The sequence below is a fragment of the Rhopalosiphum maidis genome, chromosome 1 (genome assembly GCF_003676215.2).
Source record: "Rhopalosiphum maidis isolate BTI-1 chromosome 1, ASM367621v3, whole genome shotgun sequence".
Classification (NCBI taxonomy): domain Eukaryota; kingdom Metazoa; phylum Arthropoda; class Insecta; order Hemiptera; family Aphididae; genus Rhopalosiphum; species Rhopalosiphum maidis.
Window position 1 is genome coordinate 76,159,124 of NC_040877.1, and position 27,665 is coordinate 76,186,788.

Here is a 27,665-nt window from a genome sequence, read left to right on the forward strand (position 1 = left end):
ATACGATCGTGACACGAATAAATACTGACGGCGACGACAACTATGAGGTATAATAGGATATTATATAGGTGTGCGTGGTATCACATTATTGCCGTTCTTACGTTACCTGCTGTATGACTATACGTATCACAAAAAGGATTGCTATTTATATATATATATATATATAGGCTTATTTTTACGAAATAAATTCGTAAACGAAATTTGTATTGATATAACGTAACGATGATTCGTTTGGTAAACGTTAACAGTGGCAGCAACCTCACAAACTGTTGTTCTATTACTCCAATCTTAAATTTAATAATAATAAAATAAACTTATTACTAATTATTACTCAACTTTTGTGCATTAAAATAATCAGAAATAATTAACGTTATAAATGGAGTATGAAAAAAAAGAAGATATATGGAAGATTATTCAAACAATTAAAATCCATCAAAAATATTTTAATTATAGAAATGTGATTGCTTAATAACTTTCAAGCATGTAAAAAAATATTTTTAGAATTTAGGTTAAATAATAAAATTTTAAAAGGAGCATCATCTGAAGATAGGTAATTATATATACAATAGCGTATAATACTATAATTTTTGGAAAGCTCTAGACAGAGAGTTGAGAATTGGGTACTCTTGACACGGAGAGTGAGTGGGAGCGATGACGGAAAGAGTGGCTTACATTTTCGGGGGCTGTTGTTTTTGTCGGAGCATTCAGTAGGGCTGTGGGTCGTCGAGACTGGAAAAAAACAGAGAGAAAAAAAAGTGGGAAAGTCGGGGCCGGTTGCCGAGTTTTTGATATCGATCCGGCGGCGGTGGCGGCTGCGGCGTTTCGTTCACTCTCCTCTATATTATTTGTACGCCTCCATCCCGAATACCTACGGCCGTCGGCCGACAGCGGCGTCGTTTTCGTTCTCTTCGCACTCTACTGGAACAATAATACCCATTTTGTATACGAATATTTGATAAACTTACGATGTATAAAACAGTTCGCCGATTCGAAGCTGACAACAATGCGCAATGTCTGCCAATGTTAATATACATATATTTATATTATATCCACCGACGTTAGCTACCTATACTTTTTTTCTTCTGATTATTATCTATCGAAAACGTTTTGTTTTTATATTATTCGGTTCGTCCAGGGAATAACAACAATTTCTGAATACTCACATTTATACATAAAAATGTACTCGTGGCTTTACGCGCGTGTGTGTGTTGGTGACTTGGTGTATACCAAGGTATACTACCGCATAGGTATTTAACATATATATATTCTGCGTACGGCGGTTTGTGTGTACTGCACATCGCAGTACAATTTATTCCGGTCAAGGGAATTGGAAACACCGCACAACCGCGTCGTTACAACCACCAACCAAGAGGACATTATTGTTTTTTTGAAAGGATAAAAAGTGCTATTAAATTATAATATTATATACATAAGTGAATATTTATATATTATGTTATATTTACAGTCAGACAGACGGACGTAACAGTATTCTAGTGCACAATAATTCGATATCAATAGAACGTTGTTCGACAACACACGCTATATTACCGTATATCTTACGCTTTATACTCGTGCGTATATTATAATAATACAATAATATTAGAATAACAATGTACTCTTAACCAACTTTATATAAATCGTAATCTGATATGTCGTGACCACGTTATTATAATGTTATCATTTCAGCTGTTAACGAAGATTTAAACGTATTTTTTTCCTTTCTACTTTTTAGATAATAGATAATTTTTCCGGGCGCCAATCGTACAACACCATGTACATAAAAAAAAAAAATGTTCTTATCGTTCAATACAAGGCCGTTATTTTTTTTTTTTATTCCAAGTAAAATATATGTTTTTTTTTTTCATCAAATAATATCTCGCACGTTCTTGAAACATGAGAACTAAATAATACATACTATTATATTATATTGCCAGTATTGCGCAGTATGTAACATTTTAAATTAAAAGTTTTTAAACAAAATACATTATAATTTAAATCTTTCACAAAGTGTTACAAAGAATCCCTTTGAAAAATATTTTTAATTCACGCCCTTTACGTGGAAAAAAACATTTGGCTCCGTCAAATCATCCGGAAAAGTTTCGCGTCTGTATTATATATTATTATGTCGACGAAGACTTAATTTAAGTGGTATATTTTGTTTCAAACAATAAATACAAAGTTAACGTTTTACACTCTGCGTACACTGTACAATGTGCATATTTATGTGAGCGCGCTCGTAGTTCAAAAGTCTGCAAGTTTTTTGTTCCTCGTTCTTTTCATCGCTAGATTATAAGATAAGGTATTGTGTTACATTAAACGCTAAAAGTTTATAGATAAAGGAAATAATAAGATACCTAAATGTTATATATATAATAATATTGTTTTGGTAATCAAGCACCTATTAATTGTTCGGTTGTCGTTTTAATATAATATATATATATATATATGTTAAAATTAGCATGTAAGATAATTTTTATTTCACAATCGGTAAGGGATATACGATAGGATTATTTTTGATTGTTTGTATAATTATTATTAATATAACAACAACTGCTTGTGTGTATAGCGATTAAAAAAATGTATCTTTACGTAAACTTCGCTGTCACCGGCGCCGTCTACTCAAATTTTATTTTTTTTTCGTGTCCTTCGACATTTCAGACTTTTAACGAGTTGTTGGTGGCGATCCATACACACCCCTAAGCACTGTAGTCGGGAGTGTTGGCTTATTGAGAGTTTTATGTGAGTTGGGGGGGGATGGTAATGTTCGAGAAAAATAATTTTTCGCTACCATCAATCATTTCCATATTATTATTTTATATACGTATAGATTACCCAGTCCTCTCCTCATCGCATTCGCCCTCGTATCGCCGTTTGATCAAATCGTTGGTTGCCTTGTGCCGAAATTATCGCGAAAAATAATCTCCGCTGTTGTTTGGAAGCGAACGACAGTTTCCATTTGAAAAATTAAATAATGACGATGGCGCGCGCTACTTCATTCCTCATTAGCGACGACGTACATTTTATCGGAAGGAAATGTGTCCGTTTGATACTCGAAAGATATTAATGATGGAATAAAACGAATTATTTGCTTCGTTTATATCCCTCTTCCAACTCTGTCTCTCTCAGCCTGTATATATATTTTTTTTTTTTTTTATTAAGTATAGTCATGATTTAAGTTATAAAATATATATAATAAACGCAGCCGGCTTAATCGTTTTCGAAAGAAAATCTAAAAAAGTTCGTTCAGACTATAACATTTCAGACGCATACAATATATTATAAAGATTGACTACCCTCTATTATTTATAAGGTTTCTTTTAGTTAAACATTTTTATGTATTTTATATTTGATTTTTTTTTTAAACTTGAACCGAGTACCTATACTTTATAGAATATTATAATGTTATATGCATATCGTTTGGACGAAAATATAATATATCCATTGTCATTGTGTGCATAGATACGACGTGATGTTAACTTTTATACTTTTTGAGATGTAAAATGTTTACTGAAAAATAATCGGAGATTAAAATAGTTTTTGTTTGGGTCCGTCAAACAAGAGCTAATATAACGGTTTGCTGTGTGGAACGATGAGAAAAAAATTGTACTCGAAAAAATACGTACGCATTAAAAAGTGGTTTTTATAATACACCGCTCGTGTTCTTCGAATTAGTTGGTTGTTCAATATTTATTCGAGCGATGGTAAACTATTAAAGATAAACTAAAGAAAAACTAAACGGTAAATACTGTGATTACATCACATCTGGCTAAAAACGTTAGTACAGCGGAGTTTAGCCAAGAGATTCGTAAGACAATGATTTTAACAAAAGGCGAGGTTATTTGCACTGGATATTAAGATATAATATTATAATATACGACTATTATGTGAAACGTTTATGTTATTAATATTTAAAATATTGAGTTGATCGGTTTGTATTGTTAATTTTTCACGAATAAATGGAAATAATATTTTGCTAAAATAATATGTTATCGACTATTGTTATAAATCAGCGTATAATAATGGTAATTTTTCACTCGTGTCTATATTATATAAAATATATTAACAAACTCACTGATATTATATCGAACCGGATTTTATCCATTCAAATCGTCGAGTGAGAACAAATATTTCCGTGTAGTTGTAAACTTGTGACGGAAGTTCCTGTTGTTGCGGATCTGGTACTTTCGAGTTTTCGTCACTTAATTAAAAAACTGCATTTTTGATCGTTATTAGTTTCTTAATACTGTTTTATCGACCGTATCATTGTACGAAATAAATATCGACGTTACGCCTGATACACCGAGCCATTTTATAGTTCCACGCGAGAAACTTAACGAGAACAATGCCATACTATAACGTTTAAGAATGAACAATCGATTTGAAATATATCACTTATATGCACGTGTAGGGTAGGTAGTTATATATGATAATATAGACGTTAAAAAATATAAACCTGCAGTGACCGACTGGGTCGTAAAAACATAAAAATAAAGTGGAGATTATAAAATATGATATAGGAGTTTTTTTATCGTTCGTTTAGGGTTAATCCGACCGGAGTAAAGGGCCCCTCTTAACCTTTTTGGACATATTATATAACATTATAGTCTATAATATTATAATGTACATTTTTTTCACCAACTTCCAGATTCCGGCTTCAAGCGTATCAATAATGCACAGGCCATATTATATATTATTAATACGACAATAATAAATACACATTATACAGATGACGGTCAACCGCTTACACGTAACCCATATAGCTATAATATAATATTAAACAATTGTTATTGATGGAGTTTGTTTGTAGTCGCGCGTCATCTGCTGCTCCGGTGTGCGTTTATGGTGCTGAATTGCCTATATAGTGCCCCGTGTATGGTATTTTTAATATTTTCATGACATTTATTATATTGTTTTATTTTGATACACAATTTTATTGTATTTTTTTTTTTATATATTAATTACCAACGGTAGTAACCAATTTGACAGAATATATTTTTACATCTAGTCCAGTATCGGCGGTGGCAGTGCTTTACCTGTACTTACGCTTTTGCTTTTTGATCAGTACTATTATGTGCCCACAACGGGGGGGGGGGGTGACATCCGATCTAAAACACAGTAGTGGGGTTGTATACTATAATACGACGGGCATTTTTAAAATGTATTTTCAGTCTATTTGTATTATTCCGTATCGTTCGCCAATGACAATAGTATAATATAGTAATAATTATTGCCATATCTGTCGTCGAAATATTTTAATCTGATTTTAGCGTGCGAGTCTCGATTTTAAGGCGTTCGGTCGTCCGGTTGGTTGGTTGTTCGACACGACCTAAAATCCGTCATTCGTTATAATGTATTCACCACCCTCACAGCCATGAAAGCTTGGGCTATTTTAATGGACTGAAAATAACGTAATTTGTTGTAAGGGTCTTCAATTTTTTAATGATTTCTATTATGCTATACATCACAACAATCGTCTTTTCTTATGTTTCGATTTTTTTTTTTTTTTTATATATAATTACGTTCAAACTATATTATATTAGACTATGGGCAATATAAACGTGATTTCACATGACGATCGATATAAAAATTCAAAGCAACAACAGATTTTTGGTTGTGAAGAAGTTTTTTAGATTTATACGATCGACAAAAAATCGTTACGCATATGGGTTTTTTTTAACCCGCATAAACAATATAAGGGCATTATATTCTATCATTGACCGCGTATAATACGTTTTGTTATTATAATTACTATTTCTTATAGCCTTTATTAGCTGCGCGTACACTGTACACGACGCTAATCGGAAAATATTTCCCAACTATGTATATAGTATGTCACTGTTCAAAAATATTAAAACAATTATGTTTCGTATAAGCGTATTATTATTTATTCGGATTATTTTCTATATCAGATGTAGTATTTTCGTACAAATTCCGAAATTCTCGTTATTATCTCTATATTATTTTTAAACAACAGATTCTATACATCAAATATAATATAATATTATTGTGATGATTAATTTTCGAATTATACTTTTATGTAGTTGTAAGAAACTAAATAATTATACCTATTAACGCGTATCATTTCAGTACTTTTGTATTAATTTACAAACCTTTTAATTTCGGGGATTCACTGTATGATAGTTAAGTGTAACATCGTATAAGTACGTTTTTTGAAGTTATGAATTATTTGAATATGGAATAATATGCCATGTATACACATGTATATCTAAGTTCTATAATGATTGGTGTGTGCTATTTTAATATTGACGTTTAAAAAATACCATTTTGATTCAACAAACCATTAACAACATTGGTATTAATAGAATATAAATTGTGGATAAAAAAAAAATATATAAAATGTTTTAAAATATCGAAATAAATAAATATGTATTTATCATTTGCATACAGGTTATTAAGATTAACGAATATAACAATAGAAGCATATACAAATTATTATTATACTAGATTTATTTTTAAATAAACTTAGGACATTTTTAGGTTTCATTTTTAAGTTAATAATTTGAACAAAGTTATTGTTAAAAATTAGGCATTACTTATTGAGATGTGCTATACAAGTAAGCACTCGAATAAGTCGACAAATTGTTAGAATTTATGTATAAATTATTTATAATAGCAGTATAGAGTGAATTCGTATACGTACAGTCATCGTGCTCTAAACATTTATTATAATATAAGTCACGCATTTCGCGCGTTAACTTGTACGTGGTTTACGTGGTAAAATGTAGGTAACTTGTATACATACCCTGACAATCGAGTTCGACTCTGTTCGGCGGATTCTCGTGTTTCGTGATACAAAGGCCACAGATGTAATATAATATATAATACGGTATATATATATACATATATTTGCGCTTGGGTGCGCGCTTTAACTTTTGGGGTTTTGCGTAAGTCGAGAAGTCGTGGACGCGATTACTCATGAATACTACATATTCGATGAGGTATTGCCTCCACGAATCTGATTCGTCGGAATTGTTTGTAAATTGTTTGCACCGACCCGCGACCGTGGATAATATGTACTTGGGCCATTGCCGAAGTCAAGTTTCATGGACTCTCAAAAGTTAACCCCCTCCCAACACACACACACACATACATACACACGTACATGCAAACACAGATTTATAATAGTGTGTCGATAAAGGAACTCATGCGTTTAAATATCGTATACTTTGTCAGACAAGCATTTTATGGTTATTCATAGTATCTGTTATAATTTCTACGATGTACTGAACTAATTAAGTCTGCTAAATTGCATAAAAGTAATAGACGTTACTTGGTTGAATTTGAATGTGATATATTTTTTAATACTTAGTACACGGTTTGCATGTTATCGTACATATACATTCGATTATTAATTTTGTGAATGCTGTGCAGGTCTATGACAATAGGGTAATGATTTTCGTGTTCACAAAGTGATAAACATTCAAAAGGTTAAGGGTTTGTACACCATAAGAGTGCTTACAGCATTATTAATTCCAGGATTTCTCGAAGCCGTACGATCGACATAAGAATAATAATACCTTTACTTTGGTCATTGTTCTACATCCCACGATTCCAAAGTTTCGTTATGAGTGTTTTGCATAAAGCATCGCCATAAATAATCACGAGAAATATATTAAATTATTATATCGCTCGATGCACTAGCCAATTTGAATAATTAAGAGTATACATTTTTCTTATTATTAATCACATTAAATAGGATCGCGATAATGAACATTGAGGAGGCCTGTATACTGCTTGCGTCCCAAAAAAAAATATAATTAAACGATTAGTTAATTACCAACAGTATTATAATATAATACAAATTATTTATATTAATTGTTTTTATTAAAAGTAAATTATCTTATTTTATAGACTGTAAAAATATATAAATACTTTATGGTGCATAAAATTTTATATTATATATAAATAAAAAAATTAATTGTAATCAAAAATTTAAAGTACCTAATTAATAAATCTTATTACTTATTATTGTTGTTATTTTGTGCTACATAAATCTATCTAAATAATCACTATATAATTTATACTGTATTTCATGTACAAGAACTATAATATTTTGTGCCATTTATAAATAATATAATTTGTTTTAACTTATTAATATGTATTTTAAATTATTATTAATAGATTTATTTTAAACAAATTATTACAGTGTTTATACATTCAAATAAAAACTTTAAGATAGTTTTTTTTTTTTGTAGGTATTGATACTTTGTGTAAATATGTAAAAATAGGAACATGATAATTCACTATTATTTATTTACGTTTATTCACTGATTGGAGCTCGGCTAACTGAAAGTGTGACGTAGATAACACATTACACCATTTCTTTTCTTTCATAGCGCAGATTTGTCTGTCACAGATAAAATCTAATTGTATGTGTTCCAAATGTTGGAATTTTGGATAAAATTTCAAGCACTAAAATTTTCGCCAAATACCATATTCCATATTTTTTATAAACCTTTATTATATATATATAAATGATAATCATAACATTGAATATCTGTCTCGTAAAATGAATGTCATCGATTACCTACTTATTGCAGGCATTGCGTATTGATGATTTCATGTTTTGTTACAAATATACTAGATTATTTTTGTCCAAAGCAGGAATAAAGTTTTAAATTATTATTAAAAAAAAAAAAAAAAACAATATGGCATATAATTTCATCAATTTAATTTATTTTTACATCGTTAAAACTGAAACGTAATATCATAGGTATTTTTTTGATGCATACATACAGTTATAGTTTTATTAAATAATGAAAACAAATCAGAATAGAACCAATAATGTTGTTAAAAAGTTTTTTTTTCATAATAATATTATTATTTATTATACATAATATTATAAATATTAAAATTGTTCACGAGCGTTAACGGTGGCCGATATTTACAACGAAAAAATGGCGTATACAAAATGTAAAAAGATCATTTATTTTCCGTTGTTTACACATATAAACGGGAAATCGTGCACGAAAATTGATATCATAATATAATAATATAAATGAGTGCACGTTTTTCATATTATAATGTATTTATGTTGCAGAAGAGTATAAAACTTGATAATACAATGTTTTGAGCCCTTTTTTATTATAATAATAATTATTTTAATAAATGCTAATTCAACCCATTAAATAAGGTGACTCAAGTGAGTGCTTAAGAGAGCGTTTCGTAAGTAGAAAAGCAACACAAAATGTATGATTAACATTAGTTTGAAGTATGCTATTCTCTTTCGGGTAAAAATGGACTGCCACGCTTGCCTTACGACAGTACGCCAGTTACACAAAAATTAAACTTTTCCTTTCGCGATAGTATTTTGTGAATTTTAAATAATTTATTTATTTATCGTAAAAAAAAAATAGTGAACATTATTTTTGAATTGTTTTTAATCATATCTATATTTATAAAAAGCTATACGAGGATAACACAAATAAATTATTATGCATATATAGTACATATTGATCTATAAGCGATCTATTTTCTACTTGTGAATAATTCATTTAATTATAAATTTAATATAAGCGGCTATCAATAAACGTGATTTACGTTGTTAACGACCATGCTCAGACAATTAATATAATATATTCCCTACCTTGATATTTGGATAACAACAATCGATTTCAGTCTTATGAATACTGAGTTAATAACTCGACATATATAATTTAATATCGTATTATCGACGTAAAATAACAAGTCAGGTGTAAATTAATTAATAATATATTTAATTTAAAACCTATGATATATATATATCAATAAATTTGTTTACAGTAGTTATTTTTTAAATTAATAACCGACTAGTTATGTTTTGTTTTTGGAAAACCGCGTGGTAAAATATTAATTCCCGTGTTCAAATTATTTTTAGCATACATTTCATTAACCGATATTTCTGCAAGGTGTGTTTTATACCCAGATAACTAATACAAATATTGCATTTTTCCACGCACATATTAATGTAATAAAAATCGGTATAATAAAGATAGAATTATGAAGTGTTCAAACGACACATTTACTCATACAAGAGTATATTTTTTAATAACACGAATTAAAAACAGTTTTAAAATTATAATATTTTCAAAAGAGTCAAATGTATTTTCATATAATTGTTAGCAATGTTACCGTTCGTGCGTTTTAATTTTTACAAACATATATAATACAGTTTAAAACTTTGGTTATATTATATAGAAGCGTCCCTTGATTACTCCAAAGATGGCGATGATATTATGTAGGCACACGTATAACGCCGACTGTTGGATATTAATTATTATTTATAAAAAAAAAAAAATCATGGCACGTAATTCAATTAAAAATTATTTTAATGAAATTAGTAGCTCAGGATTGCAGTGTCGTTTATATACTAGGTACGACGATAACGTGGGCGAGATGGTGGTGGACGCACGCGGTCCGACTGACTCGATTAGTTCGTCTGACCTAGTAAAACGTAATCGTTCATATACTGCACATCCCTCCTTTTTTAACGCCGCCGTGCATCCGTGTAAAAATATAAAGAAAAAATGGGTCATGTTCCCAAAGCACCCTTATTTTCTGCGGAACTGTTTTCGTCGTTGACTCAATTTGTATAAGATTTTATTTTTCGTTATTCGACTGCAATGGTTTATCCGAATGTGATTAAAACTGATTAAATTTTCGCGGTTTTATATTACACACATTTCTAAATAGTTTGTGAAAAAATTATATATTTATTTTAAGTATATTCATAGTTTTCATTCGCAAACTATATTGTAATAGATAATCGAAGGAGCGCTGCATACTATACACGTAAATGGTTGTCAAATTGTGTTTCTCGTAAACGTTACGTCAGGAAAAAAATACATGTATAGACAAAGCAGAAATAGACCGCAGGAAATCCGTGGTGCGTATAAAATATATAAACATGACGATATATTATACGAACGGAGGTATACATATTATTCATCCTATGGAGGGGTAGCTACCCTCTCGTGCCGTCGGAGTTCGGTCTCACCCCGCCTGGACGTCTGTCGTCCTTTGGCGGTGGTGGCGGGTGTTACGCCGAACTGATTGCGTAACCCGATTTTATTCACGACCGATGGGGGTGGCGGAATGCGGTACGTGGGCACACAGAGGTGGGAAAGGACTAGCCGATGGTGTGCGTGTGTGTGGGGGTGGCTATTGCACGGAGAGTGAGAGCGGCGTTGTGTTTTCGTATATATACATATATACTGTGTATAGAGAGAGAAAGTGAATATATATACACGCGATATCGAAAAACGACGGCGGGCGCAGGTGGGCGCAACCCGGCGTCGACGCGCGGGGAGCACACTGTATGTATGTATATAATGTAGTATACGACTGCCGCTGCCAACGACGACAACGATCGATACCCGAGTGAGCGGTCGCTACTGCCGCTGTAGCAGTCCATGCATTTCGACAACGTCTACGACTATGACGACGTCTCGCAGCCACCACCACTGACAACCGCCAGCAGCCCACCCAGACTTATAACCTCCACCGCAACCTCGACAACCATGTCCTAACCAACAGCATAGTCAGAATCGAATTACTATATGAAGTATCTATGATCATTTTCGTTCAGCAGTGGCAATTGAGATGTTTATTAATTAATCGAAATAGTTAAATATTACATAGCTGTGTTTTGAAACCAGTAAATAGATGACTTTAAACTTCGCCGTGATAAAAGTTAACCGCTATTTTAAAATTAAATACGTTTTGGTACTGTGATTTGTTTAATCTTTCCATTACTAATTGGTACATCGCAACGTTACCATAATATATATTATATCAGACAGTTAAATCCAATCTAGGCAAATGTTAAGCCAATTACCACTTCACTACAATAGAATACGACGATTTCAAAATTATTTTTTTTGGGAGGAAATCACGGTTGACATCACGAAGCAGTTTGGACTGGCTTTTAATCTGTTTTTGGTTTTTTTTTTCTTTCGGCAAAACGGAGTCTTTCTAAATTGTTGTTGGCAGAATTTAGGAGTACATATTATACACACAGCGTACTGCAAGTAATAAATGAATTATCTGATATTTATTTTCAATAACTTTATGTCTCAAATCCACTTGGTCAACGAACTGGCCAAGATACCTTAATATACACACACTATTACGTAAATAATAATATTATAAATTATTTTATTATCTTTTATACTTATTATTATTATATGCGTGATTCATGTTGGCTTAAAGATGCCTTTATAATGGGTACTTTCAGCTTTGATACGTAATCGCGATTCATTCATAATCATTAAATAAAATATACACTTGACCTAGTGATCTTCTAAACGTCAACAGTTCAATGGCTGATGGTTAGATTAACGCTCAAAACGGTTTTCGCAAATTTAAAAACGCTCGATTTCCATTATTAAACCCTGTCCCTATCCTTTATTTTCATCAATCGGCTTTGCTCAACTTTTTTTAATCACATTACTTTTATTTATTTTAGTAGAGTTATCAGTTTCAATGTATTTTATATAAAATTAGTTATAATAATAAACAGTTAGCTAAGTTGGCGCTTTATATAGGCAATTTGTGTACATAGGTGCAATAATCTGTATATTATTTTTATCCATAAAAAATAAAATAAAAAAATATATTATTATCAAGTAGGTAAACGGAGGCAAATATATTGAGATTTATCGTTATATAGTTTTGTTTTTGACATGTAGTGATTTTATGAATCTTGATTTTTCTGAACGAAATAAACATTGTTAAATTACAAAACTTTAACCGAGCGATTTGAAAATGAAATTTTTTATTTGAATTCAGACCAAGCAATTAGATATTGGTTTATTTTAAAAATCTAATAGCTTCAATGAAAGCTAAAGAAAATCATACAGATTATTATCCTACATTTTTAGTTAAAATTTTAATGACGTCGAATTTTTTCATTTATACGCTACAATGTTATTTTTTTCTAAACGATATTGCCTCTATACTGTGTGTTTTATTAGTACGATTTATTTAAATTATTATTTTTTATATTTATAAATAAGTGTTAACAAACGCGTTTTAAATTCGACTTTTCTGTAGCTATTGGAAAATTAATCACAGTTCATCAAAAACTTAATCTTATAGTAATATTATGTATTACACTTAAGTACCAAGCTATTAATGACATGCAATTTCATGCATTCAAGTGTGTGTAAAAAGCGTATTACGTTTCATGTATATATAAATACAAAAAGAAATCTTAAAGAAATTCGCCATAATACAATCATATGTTTCGTAAGATTGTTTTAATATTTTGGATTGAATCGTACATTAAGACTAAAATAGAAAAATGCAAACAAAAGTCACGAACTACGTTAATTTATTTGAGAGTATGAAAAAATAATTAAGACGCACATATTGACATATATCCCATCGTCACTTACTATTCGAATTGAGGAGATCAGATAAAAGCGTCTGACCATTGGCTATTAGACGTATTTAATATATTTAATCGACTGCAAACCAACTGCTACACATAGTTTTGTATGACCGTATCGTATTAGTCACGTATGCGTTAATCGCTTGAAATAAATAAAAAATAATATTAATCGAGATGATTATGATGACGGTTAAAAATAAACTTTCACCGAGAATCATATATACATAAACCGTTTAGTGCGATTATGCTGGTGCAGTTACAGGCGATTACCTTTAAACGTTATACGCATTATATACGACAGGCGATTAGGCTAATGTATATGAAAACCTTTAAAATAAAAACAGAATTAAAACGAATTGATTTAATTCATAAAATGTTGCAGTGTATTGGTGTTCATTTTAAACATAGTATGATTTAACATAATAACCAATTTAACGCAATACCATTATCGTTGTGATATAAGTATGATAGAAAGATTTTTTTGAATAAATTGTAGAATGGATATAAGCAAGTGAAAAGACTAACCTTCCTTTCTCTAAATAAAAATAAATTACAATTCGACTCTGTACAATAAATATCGTTATTATAGCCTCACGTGGTTTGTATGTTGCACTTTTCGCGAGGAGTATTTAAACGATTTATCGTGGTATCGATTATGCCACCGACCACTGTCGTCGCTACACAGTGCACAATCTTGTATTTATTCAATTTATATTTGTTCATTATCATATTTAATTTAAATGTAATTAAGTTTGAATATACATAAATCACAGATAGCTTTGATGACGTGGGGCTTACCTGACAAATATTACATTAATTTTCATTTTTATAGTAAATAAAAATAATTATTAGGTATTGTTGTCTACCAACGGTAAAAATAATAAACTGTATAAAAAAACAAATCAAATAAAAATAATGTCAGCAATGATGGTGCATGGTCAGGACTCTTCTAGATAGTGATAATAATAATATAAAATACGTTAATAATGATAATATTGAAAGCGAAGGGGACGAACACTATAGCTGTGGTGTGGGCGGAGACGACGGCGGCGTAGTTATTTATTATATTTATCAGTTGAGTGACTGGTGCCAGCAGTTAGTGCCTATAGCCGCGGCGGAGGAGCGTGTTGTGTATGTTGCGCGCCGCTTTTGGTTGGGCGCGGAGAGAAGTCTGCGGTTAATGATTTAACATTTGTTTTGGCGCCAGAACCAGAGGCTCTCCCACCCGCCGTAGCGGTGGAAGCGACCGTGTAATTAGGGAGCTTCGAGCTCGACTGCCCCCCTCCCCCCGGTCTTTATACACCCACACATAGTCTAAACCACAGCGTTTCATATTCACTGAAAAATTCACAAACGCCACGCTCGTGTTCGTATACAATATAATACACATAATGCTTTTTTATTTGTTTGACCACATATATTAAAACCTACCCGGAAAAGAAAGACCCGCTCTGAAACATCGTTAGTCATAGGTATTCGCAAGTAAACACACCTAAAAAGAGCTACAAACGTGACCCTCTATAACACCAAGCGCGATCACCGAAGTCCAATAATTGTTACATGTCAATTTTCACCGTGTCTGATAATATCACGGTATCCGAAATCGATGACAATAATGAAACGAACACCGTAGACGGATGAAGTTTACATCACTTTCGAAACCTTAATATATATGTGTGCAGATAACCGTAATATTGCTAAGTAAGATACCCGTAATTAGAAAACTCGGTAACTATTTGAAAACTTATTCGATTATATCGTTTCACAATAACATGGTTGTCTAGACAAGAGATTATCAAAATGATGCATTATTTTTATGATGATCAACTGCTGACAAATTTAGATTTCGGTTATAACTGTATACTCCTTTTTAATTCAATAACAAATTTTCATTTTGGACTTTATAGAACTATTGCTAATGTGATTTTCAGTATTGAAAAAAAAAATATTTCCGCGTAAGTTGTATATGAGATATGAATCGAATACTATACATGATAATATATAATATGAAGATATATTTCATGACAAAAGGAAATTTATACCGAATACCTACGTTGATAATAGCGAAAAAATAGAATGATATAATAGCGACGCCGTATCATCGTTTAATTCGCTACCGCTGAGTTTTAAATCAAACGTAAATATGCAGACGTATTATTATAATAAAACTCAGATGAAAATTCACTATGCGAGGTGGGTAAAATGATGTCAAAACATATAATATTATCATTACTCGGCAGTATGGCTGTGCCAATCAAAAAGGTGAGATAGAAATAAAAATAACATTCAGATCTTACAGAGTTACACCCTGTTTATGTATGTATGTATATATTTATATACTTTAAACAAATCATACACCTACGCGTATATATTATTTATGATACAAACCACCGTAATACATTTAATAATAAAACAATTTCATTGTAGTTATTATTTAAATGGATTTTGTCGTACTCAGTGGTAGCATTTCTTAAACAATTATAACGCAAATTTAAAGTCAGCCCGGAGCAGATTATGAAAATTCTATTTACTCGAGCTATGGTCACTCTTTTGTCGACTCCATATTACAATTTATGTACTATTCTGAATAATGATTATACCTTATATCAGCTTAAATAATTATGAATCTATGGGAGCGGGAAAATATCAATGCGACCGCTGTATTTATTCCACCAAACCCCCTCTAAATTAATCAAAATAATTATTCCATATTATATAAACTCAAGGTTCAGGGAGTTAACGATTTTTTTTTTTTACTTCATTAAGTAAACTTAATTTGTCTAAGTTTCACATTTTTCAAGTTCTCTGTACTAATAAATAATGTGGCTACGTTGGGATTCTTGAATACAAATTAAATTAGTATACTATTGTGGAAAATAATAAAACTTTTAGAACGACGAATACTATTTTTGTTGTGCACGAGGTTGAAAATTATATCATTTAAAAAGGTATCTAATCCAACTAAGCACGTATACAAGTATAAAATACACTCAGAAATAATTTCGATTAGAAAACATTTTCTAATTGTTATTCTTGAAACGTACGTAGTATTGTACGATATTCGAAAATTAATTACAACTGAAGCATCGAGTTCACGTTAATTACGATTAAAATGCAAATTCAATATTTTTGCGGTCAACCGTTGAAAATTCTTTACATTCATAACAACGAATAGTTTGTGTATAATGAAATATGCGTATGTGCGTTTCGTCGTCAAACGAATCAGAATATTATAATCGCCGGAAGAATACGTTTTATGAAGTCTACGCTTTGCTACCGTTGGTTAAGTTAGGTTAGGTACACGCGGTTCACCGTTAGTTCATCGCTGACATTTGATCCAGCTCACAATACATTTTATTTCATCTGTGAATACTTTGCCCCCGGTCTTCACTTAACTGCGGTAAGGCATGCGTTCGTGTACATATATCTTTGTGAGGAAAAATATGTTACTCTTCACGAACCATCCCTCGCTGGTATTCTAATAATGACTTACGTGCAACATAAATATTTTTTAGTATACTAAATAACTATTATTTTCTTTCCCCGGTTCCCTCGTGCTTTTTTTTTTTTTTAAACCTGTCTTAGTTCATAAATACAACAGTAAAATCGCATAGGAATGATTTTACTACAACATTATCATGTAGTCAGCTCCACGGTGAACGGTAAACTCTTGATATTATACTATTTATACTTATTTACAATATGTTGGTACCTGCCGTATATGTATATCATGACAGTATTACGATAAACAAAAAGTATTTGTGACAATAGAGCGTGTGTAAGGGCACTGTCCGAGTTCATTTCCAATGTTAAGAATTATTTTTTATTTCACGTCATGCGTGTATTTAGTACAGGAAAATTCGTTTTTAACAATTCCACGTTAAAAAACATACTCGTAATAACTTTAAAATAAATTTGTTTTACAGTCTTTTTAGAATAGCATAATACATTTTGTGTATATTATATAACTATTCTATGACTATCTATCTAGTCCTCGAAATTAAACAAAACATTTACATACAAAAATTCATGCGATAAAAGAAACACCATGTAATATATCAATGTTAGTATAGTGCTACATCGCTCACCTCCACTCCACCACTATGTGATTTAACATCTCGACGCTATACCCGGGAAATCCGTTTCGGATATAATAACGTTTGGAAAAAAACGCAACAAATACAATATTATAATGTATATAAAATTATTTATTTAACATCAACTCCGAAACGTCGGGATTCTAAGTGTGTGCGTTATAATATATACATATATATATATTTGTTTATTTTTTTTTTAACAAATCGACCGCGATAAAGTCGTAAACACCGAAGTTCGAAACATAGAGGAAATGATTTATAATTGTAATAAGGACCAAAACAAATGGTGGAAAATACGTTTTTCGGTGTACGGCTACAGCTGCCATCAGATATTTACCGAACGAAACGGCACGTCCGTGATGAGGTAGAAAATAACTCCGATCGAAATCCTTTCAGTCGAGGACCGGGCTGCTACATCGTCCAGTCTCTGGACTGCGGAGATTTGCGCACCGCCGTTGCTGTTTCGATTACCGTCGAGCGGTATCCGATCGGAAACGATCGCAGTGGGAATAAACTACCGCTGGTCGTAAATTATTCGCTGTATACGTGCTGTTTACCCGAAAACTATATATATATATATTGTACAACTATCGTGCATATACGCGCATTACACGCACGTCCGCGTAGTAGTGCTGGATAAGGATCGACGCATATGAGATCGAGCCGGTGACCGGCTTTCAGGATACTAAAATCTAGTTCGACATTTATATTATTATTATTATATTATAGTGTAGCATGTACCGTGGCCGTAAATAAACTAAACTTAACCAACCAGTCCATTACGTACGGTAGCGTGCATCTTTATGACAGCGTTGGTCGAAATTCGGTAAAAACGGTATGGGTCTATATTTAGACTGCGAAACCGCAACGTCCCTCTTTTCAATCGATCTATATTACCATAACATTGTTTGAGAAATTTTTTAATTTACTTATAGCTTTAATAATTACAGCAAATCAAAACATGCAACATTATAATATTAAAAAGTATATCTATAATTATGGTTTTGACGTTTTTAATTAATGTATTGGAACTTTATGCAAACAACATGATCATAATATATAGCTCTATACTCCGCAGTTAAGTGTATAAGATACAAATGTACCGTAAACAATATAGTTTACTATACTATTTATAATTCATACAGATACTATAATATCGTTTCATTGTATTATTTTTATATTTAGAATTAGTGTTTTATGATTTTTCATATATTTTGAATAGTAATTAAATACCTAAAAATCGTATCATGCTCTCCTATATTAAATTTAAACACTAATGCTCAAGTATCTCTAAATGGTGATTATTGACTAGTAATGATCATATCTAGCGACCGAAAATGCAAAAAACAAAACAGGATATTTTACGATAAAAGTATAATTTATATAATAATAATCTAACTAAATTGTATTATTAAATAAAGCTCCGGTAGAATACACAATTGTTATCAGCCATTTTGGGGATCCGAGAATTTATATAATTCTTGAATTTTAGATACCGCTCGACTTTTACTAGAATAGTTTAAAATCAATAGTAATAAAAATAAGAAATAAAATACACAGTCCAATATTTATGTATTTGTGGTCTTCTGACGTATTAAATTCTTATGCTGTATTTTCTTATATATTTTAGAGTACCAATATTGCCTAACAATGTTATGCCTTTCTGTTTCCACTATGATTCGAATGTTAACATAATGAAATAATGTTTAAGTTGTTGTAGTATAATAAATTGTGTTTTACTTTTTAAATATGGGTATTTAAATGTAAATCAATTTTACATTAATATTGTACTCTGTGATAAAATACATTTTTAGTCCATGTATTTTTAATCAAAATCAATTCGCTTAGTCACTAATTATAGTGTTAATCATAAAAACATTCATACAATTTACTTGGGGTTTTTTATTTTTTTTTTTGTAATCAATTTAATGTGAGCTAAAAACTCTTTTTGTTGAATTCTTTTATCAAATATATACATAAAAAAAAAATACTTAGAATTTATAAGTTTTCCTATAGCGGACAACGGATAATGGCTGTAGTAGTACACTCTGTACAAGTAGGCACTTGTATGCTATGTGCGTATGATGCCGTGACGTTAAACACAACTTTGTATACTCGACTGTTGCGATTGTTTTTACAATTTTATTACAAAACAATATAATATTATACATGTATATAAGTACAATATTTAGAATATAAAGTAGCGCGTGAAGATCATGTATCGAAAATCGGTCATAACCATATAAAATAATTTGTTATTGTATAGTCGTAACATAACTGTTGTAACACTACAACTCTGCGCGTGCATTTTCGTATTATACAATAAATATTATTTAGTTTAGTGTTTATGATTCACGTATATATGTACTGGAGTAAATTTAATGTCTAACTATTGGTTTACTCTCTCTCGTTCTGTCTTTTATGTCTGCACGGTGGTAAAACATATAAAATAAAATTCCTGTTGTAATGGCATTTTTTTAGAATAATAAACACTACGATGTTTCAAAGCGTATTATAACGTACAAACTAAATGTAATTAACAGTTCCACATCGACCTTGTTGATACTTTTTAAACAATTATTTATAATAATTTAATACTTTATACGTTAATAATATGAGTTATATTATGTTGATAAATTGATATAGTGTAAAATAAAATACGTTGTTCAGGATAAAATCGTATGAAAAATTTAATGGAAAAAAAAATAATAACACAAATAAATTAATAATAAATAATACACATATTAATAAAATAATAATAATGTGAAATATTTTATTATATACGTTTTTTGTTATCTACATCATCATAACGTCATAACCGCAAAACTAGGTTATTATTAGACTAGGGGTCAACAGACGCGTCGATGTCTCTCGTTCCACCGTTATTCTGATGACTTGAGTCAACCCCGTATTGTTATCGTAAACATGTTAACATATATTATAGTATGTTATGAATTTAATACACACTCGACCCTAACGTGAACGATAACAACCACATACCGTTCGATTTGTAATAGTGCAGCCGAATGGGGGCGTATAAAATCGTCACTAATTTTCTCCGTAGGCTTTTGGTATAGAGGTATAGCAGAACGTGTACGCATACGCATATACTCGTATATCATATCAAATGAAAAGCACGTCTAACGAGAACAGTTTTTTTTTCGTACTCACGACTGGCCCACCACTGCCTTTGCACGTAAGAGTGCGAGTGACGCCGACAAAATCCAAAGTTTTCTGGCGGCTTTTGTCGTCAGCAAAAACAAAGGACGAACCGCTCGACCGGGCACGTGACGGGAATGGTAACAATGTACAAACAAGAGAGTAGGCGATTCGCGCGCACGACGAATACCAAAAGCCAAATGCCGACCACGCATACTACAGCTATAGGTGGCGGGCGGCGGGCAATTCAAAGTTTGGTATGACCACGTCAGGTCATTTATATATACAGCCGTACACGCACGTTGCTTTGTGTGTACGTTTTACAGCTAAAGCATTTATATATATATATATATATATATATATATACACACACTGACTGGATTGTTATAACTTATAATATTATTATATGCGGTTGAACATGGTACAAGGTTTTGATTAATAGCGCCTACGCCGTTGAAGTGTACTTCGTGGATGAGATCACACGTTTGGTGACCGGGAAATTCAGAAAATTTACTCCGCCAGTGCGTAGGGGCATGGTTTGATACATGGTGGCATGGTGGCGGGTAGCGGAAACGAGTTTGTTTTTATTTCCAGACGTAATGTGTGGCTATTGCGGTTTACGGGAAACTGCCGTCCGCGGAGAAAAATATAAAACAGCGTATTTATACCATTTAAGTCCAATGAATTCCACCCCTCTAACTCTCACTACTCACAAATATATCGGTCGCGTTATCCAGCCGTGATTTATTCTGAATTTCGGACAAAACGGCCGTCACCAGCCGCGTATCTGCCTATACGCGTAAAATATGGATTCAATTTCTAGTCGTAATCGAGCACGAACAGATTTTGCGGTCGGCGGAGATTGATGTGCAGTAGCGACATCAATCTCGACTGCTATAAGCATATACATGAGCTATATATATATAATCGGCTGCTAGGTATTCACCCACCCGCCCGGCGTCTCATCGTCAAGTCAATTCGTTTTCAGCGGACAGAGAAAACACCAAAGAAAACAAATAGATACGATCCCCCTCACCACAGCCCACTCCTCACCGTCACATTCGGCTGAACACACGATATTGATTGCTGTGCGTTATTTTTTTAAATTAAATCTCTTGTGAAAGGTAAAAGGCACATTGAAAAATAAAGCTGCAGGAGTACACACTACACACACACATGCACGCATGCGCTTATGTTTTATGGAGATCCGATAACTTCTACCGCCATCGTACCAAGACTTGCATACATTATAATATAATATGTGTATACGATATCCATGAATATATATATATATGTATAGGAACTTCCACGGATGGGACCTTTTTTTTTGTGTGAATGTAGTGTTTACCTCCTACCCCCATAAAAACCCTGTGGTCCACGATGGAATTCTCTCTGTGCGTGGATAAGGTTCAATGTGCGTTTTCGCTTCGTATACTCGAATATTTTTCCACATACATTATGTAATACATAGGTAAGTATTATGCGTACATGTAAGGGTACCTACTTGTTAATTGTAATTTGCACTGACTACACCGGGCCGAAGAAAACCGTTCCCTCGTTTTGTGTATTCCAATCTCGCACACATTCCGTCTGCATAGTGCGCATATACCTGAACATAAAACTATCGTCGTGTTTACTTCGCTCCTACCATCCTCGTACACTTCAATTGCGTCGTACGTGGCACGTGAGATAAGTGAAGTGTGCGAAGTCACAAATAAGATCGTCTGCGTGTGTGTCGATGTTCCGGTTAAATCAGATTTGGGTTGAGGATTAGTGTATAAAAGAGAACGGAAAACACACGCTGGAGTGCATGCATATGTATGTGTTTATATATATATATTTGTGTGTATATACAAGCGACAGGGACTATAACTTTGACTACATGTATATACATATTTATACTGTATATATCGTGTATGGTGGTAGAGCGGTGGCGACAGTAGTAGCGGGTGTTTGTTTACTCTTTCCATGATGACGAGCGTATATATATATATATTTTAAGTTATTCCACGAGCGTAGAACATGAAGTTCGCGGCTCGTTAAAACTCGACAAAAAGCCATTATTATACGTGGATGGGGGAGACCAGGCCACACCTTCATCATCTATCGCACGCGCGTTTCAATAGGATGTATGACTTTTCAACCTACGTAGCGTGCACACCATTTTTCGAACCGAACTCTAAGTATAAAAATTGTACAAGAAGGATACATATGTCAGTATTTCGCTTTTATAGTTGACATCGGACGTCTTATCAAGTCACGCATACTCGACCAAGAGATGCGATTCCAAACTGAGCAGCAGATTGAATGTAATAGAGTGAAAGCTGAAAAACTGATCGTTTAGATGCACTAATTTGTTTGTACACTCTTCTCTCATTGCAATATCACGCGTCAACATCACCACTGTATTCGCACTTTAACTCCCAACTGTGCCACATTGATTTTACTATTATACCCGGAGACTTACATCTTGGACGTCTGTCTTAGTGATAAGATTACTGTTACGAATCGAGATTTTTGACTTGATTAGTCGTAGGGTACTAGGGTTACGTATTTCACACTTACATGTGTTTCACGAGCCTAACGTACGACATACTGAATTGATGTTTGGTAAAAACAATATTATGAGATAGCATAACAGTATACACCCGTAAATACAGGTAAACATCGTTCGTTATTAATTGCCACCAAAATTGTGTGTCACCGCAAATAAATTACAAAATAAATCATTCTCTGTAACAAAAAATGATGCGAATGATGCAGTTGATATGATTTTGCGCTACCACACAAACGTGGTATTTAGTTATCATATATTATTTTGTTTTAGTCGCGATACACTGTCGTTTATTGTAAATCCTAATTGTATAAATATTTTATAATATTTCACGCGTCTGTGCAGCAGCTGTTGTTTGAATGTCGTAACGGACGAGTTCAGTCGTGGATTTTGGATAATCGTCATTTGACATTGACGGGAAGGTTTGACGGGGTAATTAACACTGCGACAGTACAGTTATCATATGATTCATGTGAAAAACAGAATAATAATAAAAGTTGACATTGATCCTATGGAGTTTATTCGTATACAGATAATAATATTATTTCCGACGGCGCTGAAGCTGAGTCAATTGCAGAGGGTGACCTCATATAGTTGTTGTATATATTTTTTTTATCGTTTTCATCTCTCTACAAAGTATCCCGTGGCATAATTGATAGGAAATTACTGGTAATTCAAAAAAGGACTATGAAAAAATTCCAGTGCAGAGCGTGGAACAATGAGTAGTATTGTAATAATTGTTATTGTTATTTTACGTGTGAATAAAAGTATAAGATAGAATGGATATACGATAATCACAATAAAACTAAAACTTTATTTTATATTAAATTATGTTTTTTTTTTTTTTACTTACTTCATGACATTTATTATATTTTTAAAACATCTATTCGCAGCAAAAAGTGCGGTTTCCATATACATTTATACAGTGAATATTCACTTTATTATAATCTTATAATGTATCATAAATTACAATAATTGGTTGTCCATTCGTCTTAAATATCATACGAAAATATACGTTATAACATATTTAATTGGGTTATAACTGTGGCTATTGAATTTATTACACACCACCGTGACCTACATAATTTACATTTTCGTACTTTTTGATATACTATTGGAGTTGTTGTCTAGGACACAGCGTGTGTAATCGAGTAGAAAAAATGAAAAAAATAAAACAAAAACAATTTGTTGACAATAATATGATTGTTGACCCATGCGTTTACAGTTGAGAATAATAAAATGAAGTAAAATAAAAGAGGTTTTATTTTTGCGTTTTCCAATAATTAATCGAAACTGCTGTGTATATAGTATACATAACATGTAATATAATATTATTATGTCCGCATAAATATATATTACGTAATTAATGTTTTAATTGTTAATTGTTATTATCGTTATTATTACGGATTTAGGCTTTTAACAGTTTAAACACGACAGAATTATTGTATACCGGTGCGTTTCTGTGTATGTTGAGCTATTAAATCGACTATGCTTTTTATTTTCTGCTGATAACACTTCGAGTCAGTATAAATGCACTTAAATTTTGCACAAATATATATAGGCGCATAATATATTACTTAAACAGTGCAGCATACATAAACATAATGGAATGTAAATAATAATTGCATTAAAATAACTTTTATGTATCACCGCGTTAATGTACGTCTTTGAAATATATGTCGTGTATGCAATTCTCTCTATTTTTATTATTATTCGTTTTATTCTTATCTCAGTAAAATAATACAATAAGACATTATACATATTATTATTGTAGATTATGGAGCACGTTCACAATCCGAGTATTCTTTTTCTTTTCTTTTTTTAAAAAAGTTCAATTTTTACGTCCGTGCCGCTAAGATGTATATACGGTGTGTACACGTGTATAATATATTATAATATTATGTGTACGCCAAGTTAGAGCCATAAATCGTAATAGGTTAAGGATTGTGTGCGATGCGTACAACTGGAATATGTAGGTATATACGTGTGTACGACGTGACACAGAAGAAAAGGCTACGGAAAGGCTAATTTATTCTATTAAATTTCGCATATACTCAGTGTATATATAGAGAATTAAATAATATAATAATATATATTATATATATGTACGTAGTACTGATAATTTAATATTTGTGTTTATTTAATATGTTATACTCATGTAGTTGTCGTTCGACTTAAGGAAACGAGAACAACTACATTATTATAATATTATGCACGCCTTAGGTTTAGTGCGGAATTAACTCTTGATATAATATATTTCAAATAAAATATAGTTCGATATTCATATTCAAAGTACACCAATAACGTTTATAAAGAAAACAGTGTTATTGTTATTACCTATTTTATTTCTATACCTTAAGCTTTCACGTGAGCAACAATATCACATAATTTAGCTGACGTATTTTTTGTTGTAACAACGTCCGAAAATAGTAATAATTATTATTTACGTACATTGTTTGTCCTATGATAATTATCCAATTTTCTGGCCAGCTGCAGTATATTAAAATGCAATGTAAATACAAGAGTCTAGTGGCTTTAAATAATCCAATGAATTCAAGTATTAATATAATAATACACCATTTAAATAAAAGTCTCCGTCTACAATACTCTTCAGAAAGCAATACTATTTTTATATAGATTAATTTGTTTGTGTTTTTTATAATTAATGGTTTAAAATTAATTATTAATTAATTAATTTTTTTTTTTTATTAGATGATCAATATTTAAAATTTGTATGAAATCATTACAGGAAGTAACAAATATTATAAATTTCAAAATATTGTACGACTTTCGAGAAATTTGGTGTTAATTAAAAGTGTACAAGTGAATTTGTTAATGCGTTAACGATTCAATCATTTTCATTTAGGTTCATATTAGGTGCATTTACACATACATGTCCAGTATAAAAAATAATAGTCATATATTTTTTTCTATGCATTTGAGGGGTGGTGACATTTTCGAAAATCAAAAAGAGTTATTGAGTAAAAAACAGGTTGAAAAACACTGATCTCTATCGATCTACGTATGAAATACGACAAATAATATTACTTTAATAATAACAATGAAAACATCGACAACGACAATCTGATTAATAAATGAACACAATTTTGCAGACTTGTTACGAGATGGAACGGTACCTAAAGGAAGAACCGATGGTTTCGTCGTCACCCACGCGGTCCGAGTCACCGTGGCTGACGACGTGGTCAACGCGCGTGGAGGTAGAGGTGGGTCTGGACTGTGCAAGTAGCGTGACGTCCAACAGCAGCTCGCCATCGACGTGTTGGTCCGGATTCGCGACGCCGCCACCCAGCCCACCGGACGAAACAGACGTGTCGCCGACAGTGGTGGCGTCGCTGCTATCGTCGGCAGCGGCCGCTGCTGCAGCAGCGAAAGCCGCGGCTACCGCCGTGACCGTCAGTACATCCGGTCGGGTCACTTCCACCACGGCCGCGTCCACCCACTCCACACCAGTGGCCACCACCACCGCCGGTCTGTTGAAGGTGACCGTCGCCCCGACTGCGTCTGGAGCGGCCGTCAGCCCGGCCAGCACCGTCAGTACCACGGGCACCAACAACGCCAGCACCAACACCACCGTCACCGTCAGCGGTCGGACGGCGGTCGGCACCGTGGCCGCGGTGCCGACGGCGATCGCCGCCGCCGGGTCACCAGCGCACCGGGAAACCGGCACCGCCTCGGCCGCGGTTGTCCACGCTCCGGTGTTGTCCATCACCACGGCTGCATCGGTCGCGTACCACCCGAGACTACACCTGTCACCGGACGCCGCCAAGAAGATACACAAGTGCAAGTATCCCGGCTGCGAGAAGGTATACACGAAAAGTTCGCACTTAAAAGCTCACCTCAGGACGCATACCGGTAAGTCATTATAAGTGTTAATTTATTTATCAAATATTTTTTTTTTTTTTTGGGGGGGGGGGGGTTGAAAAAGTGCTAAAACTTAAGTTATATACGAAGGACTTTAAACGATATGATTTGTAATAAATTCAGACTGTCGATACGACCATTCTCAAGCTTGCACATAAAAATTAATGTATACCTCACATTTTGTTTAGATTTCAATGGATATTTTTATATTATTATTATTAGGCGTACGGTTTTTTATTGAGTTCACACGAGATTCGATATATAGTAAATTGTATGTAGTCGAAAAACGCTTAACATTTATATTGGCTGTGGGAAATGTTTTAATTTAATGTCTGAATAATTGAATCTGTATTGTTTTTACGTATTTGACTTAGATATTTAAAACTAAACCAATATATCGATTTCCAATACAACCTACATGTAATATTATAATACTATATATATATATATATATATATACAGAGTGCTTCTTTTATCAAACAACACTCATTATTTCAAAAAGTATTAATGTTTTTGAAAATAATTTTTACATATTTTCAAATTGTTAAAAAACAACGTTTTTATTAAAAAATTATATTTT

The 27,665-nt window shown here is 32.4% G+C and overlaps 1 protein-coding gene across 1 annotated transcript in view; it reads left to right on the forward strand.

Moving 5' to 3' along the window:
* The window catches only part of LOC113556717 (Krueppel-like factor 6), a 195,501-nt gene that overhangs the window by 143,122 nt on the left and 24,714 nt on the right, over positions 1 to 27,665 (forward strand). Inside the window, exon 2 of the mRNA XM_026961836.1 lies at positions 26,317 to 27,076. Coding sequence (XP_026817637.1) covers positions 26,317 to 27,076 — 760 coding nt within the window. The remainder of the gene's footprint in view (positions 1 to 26,316; positions 27,077 to 27,665) is intronic.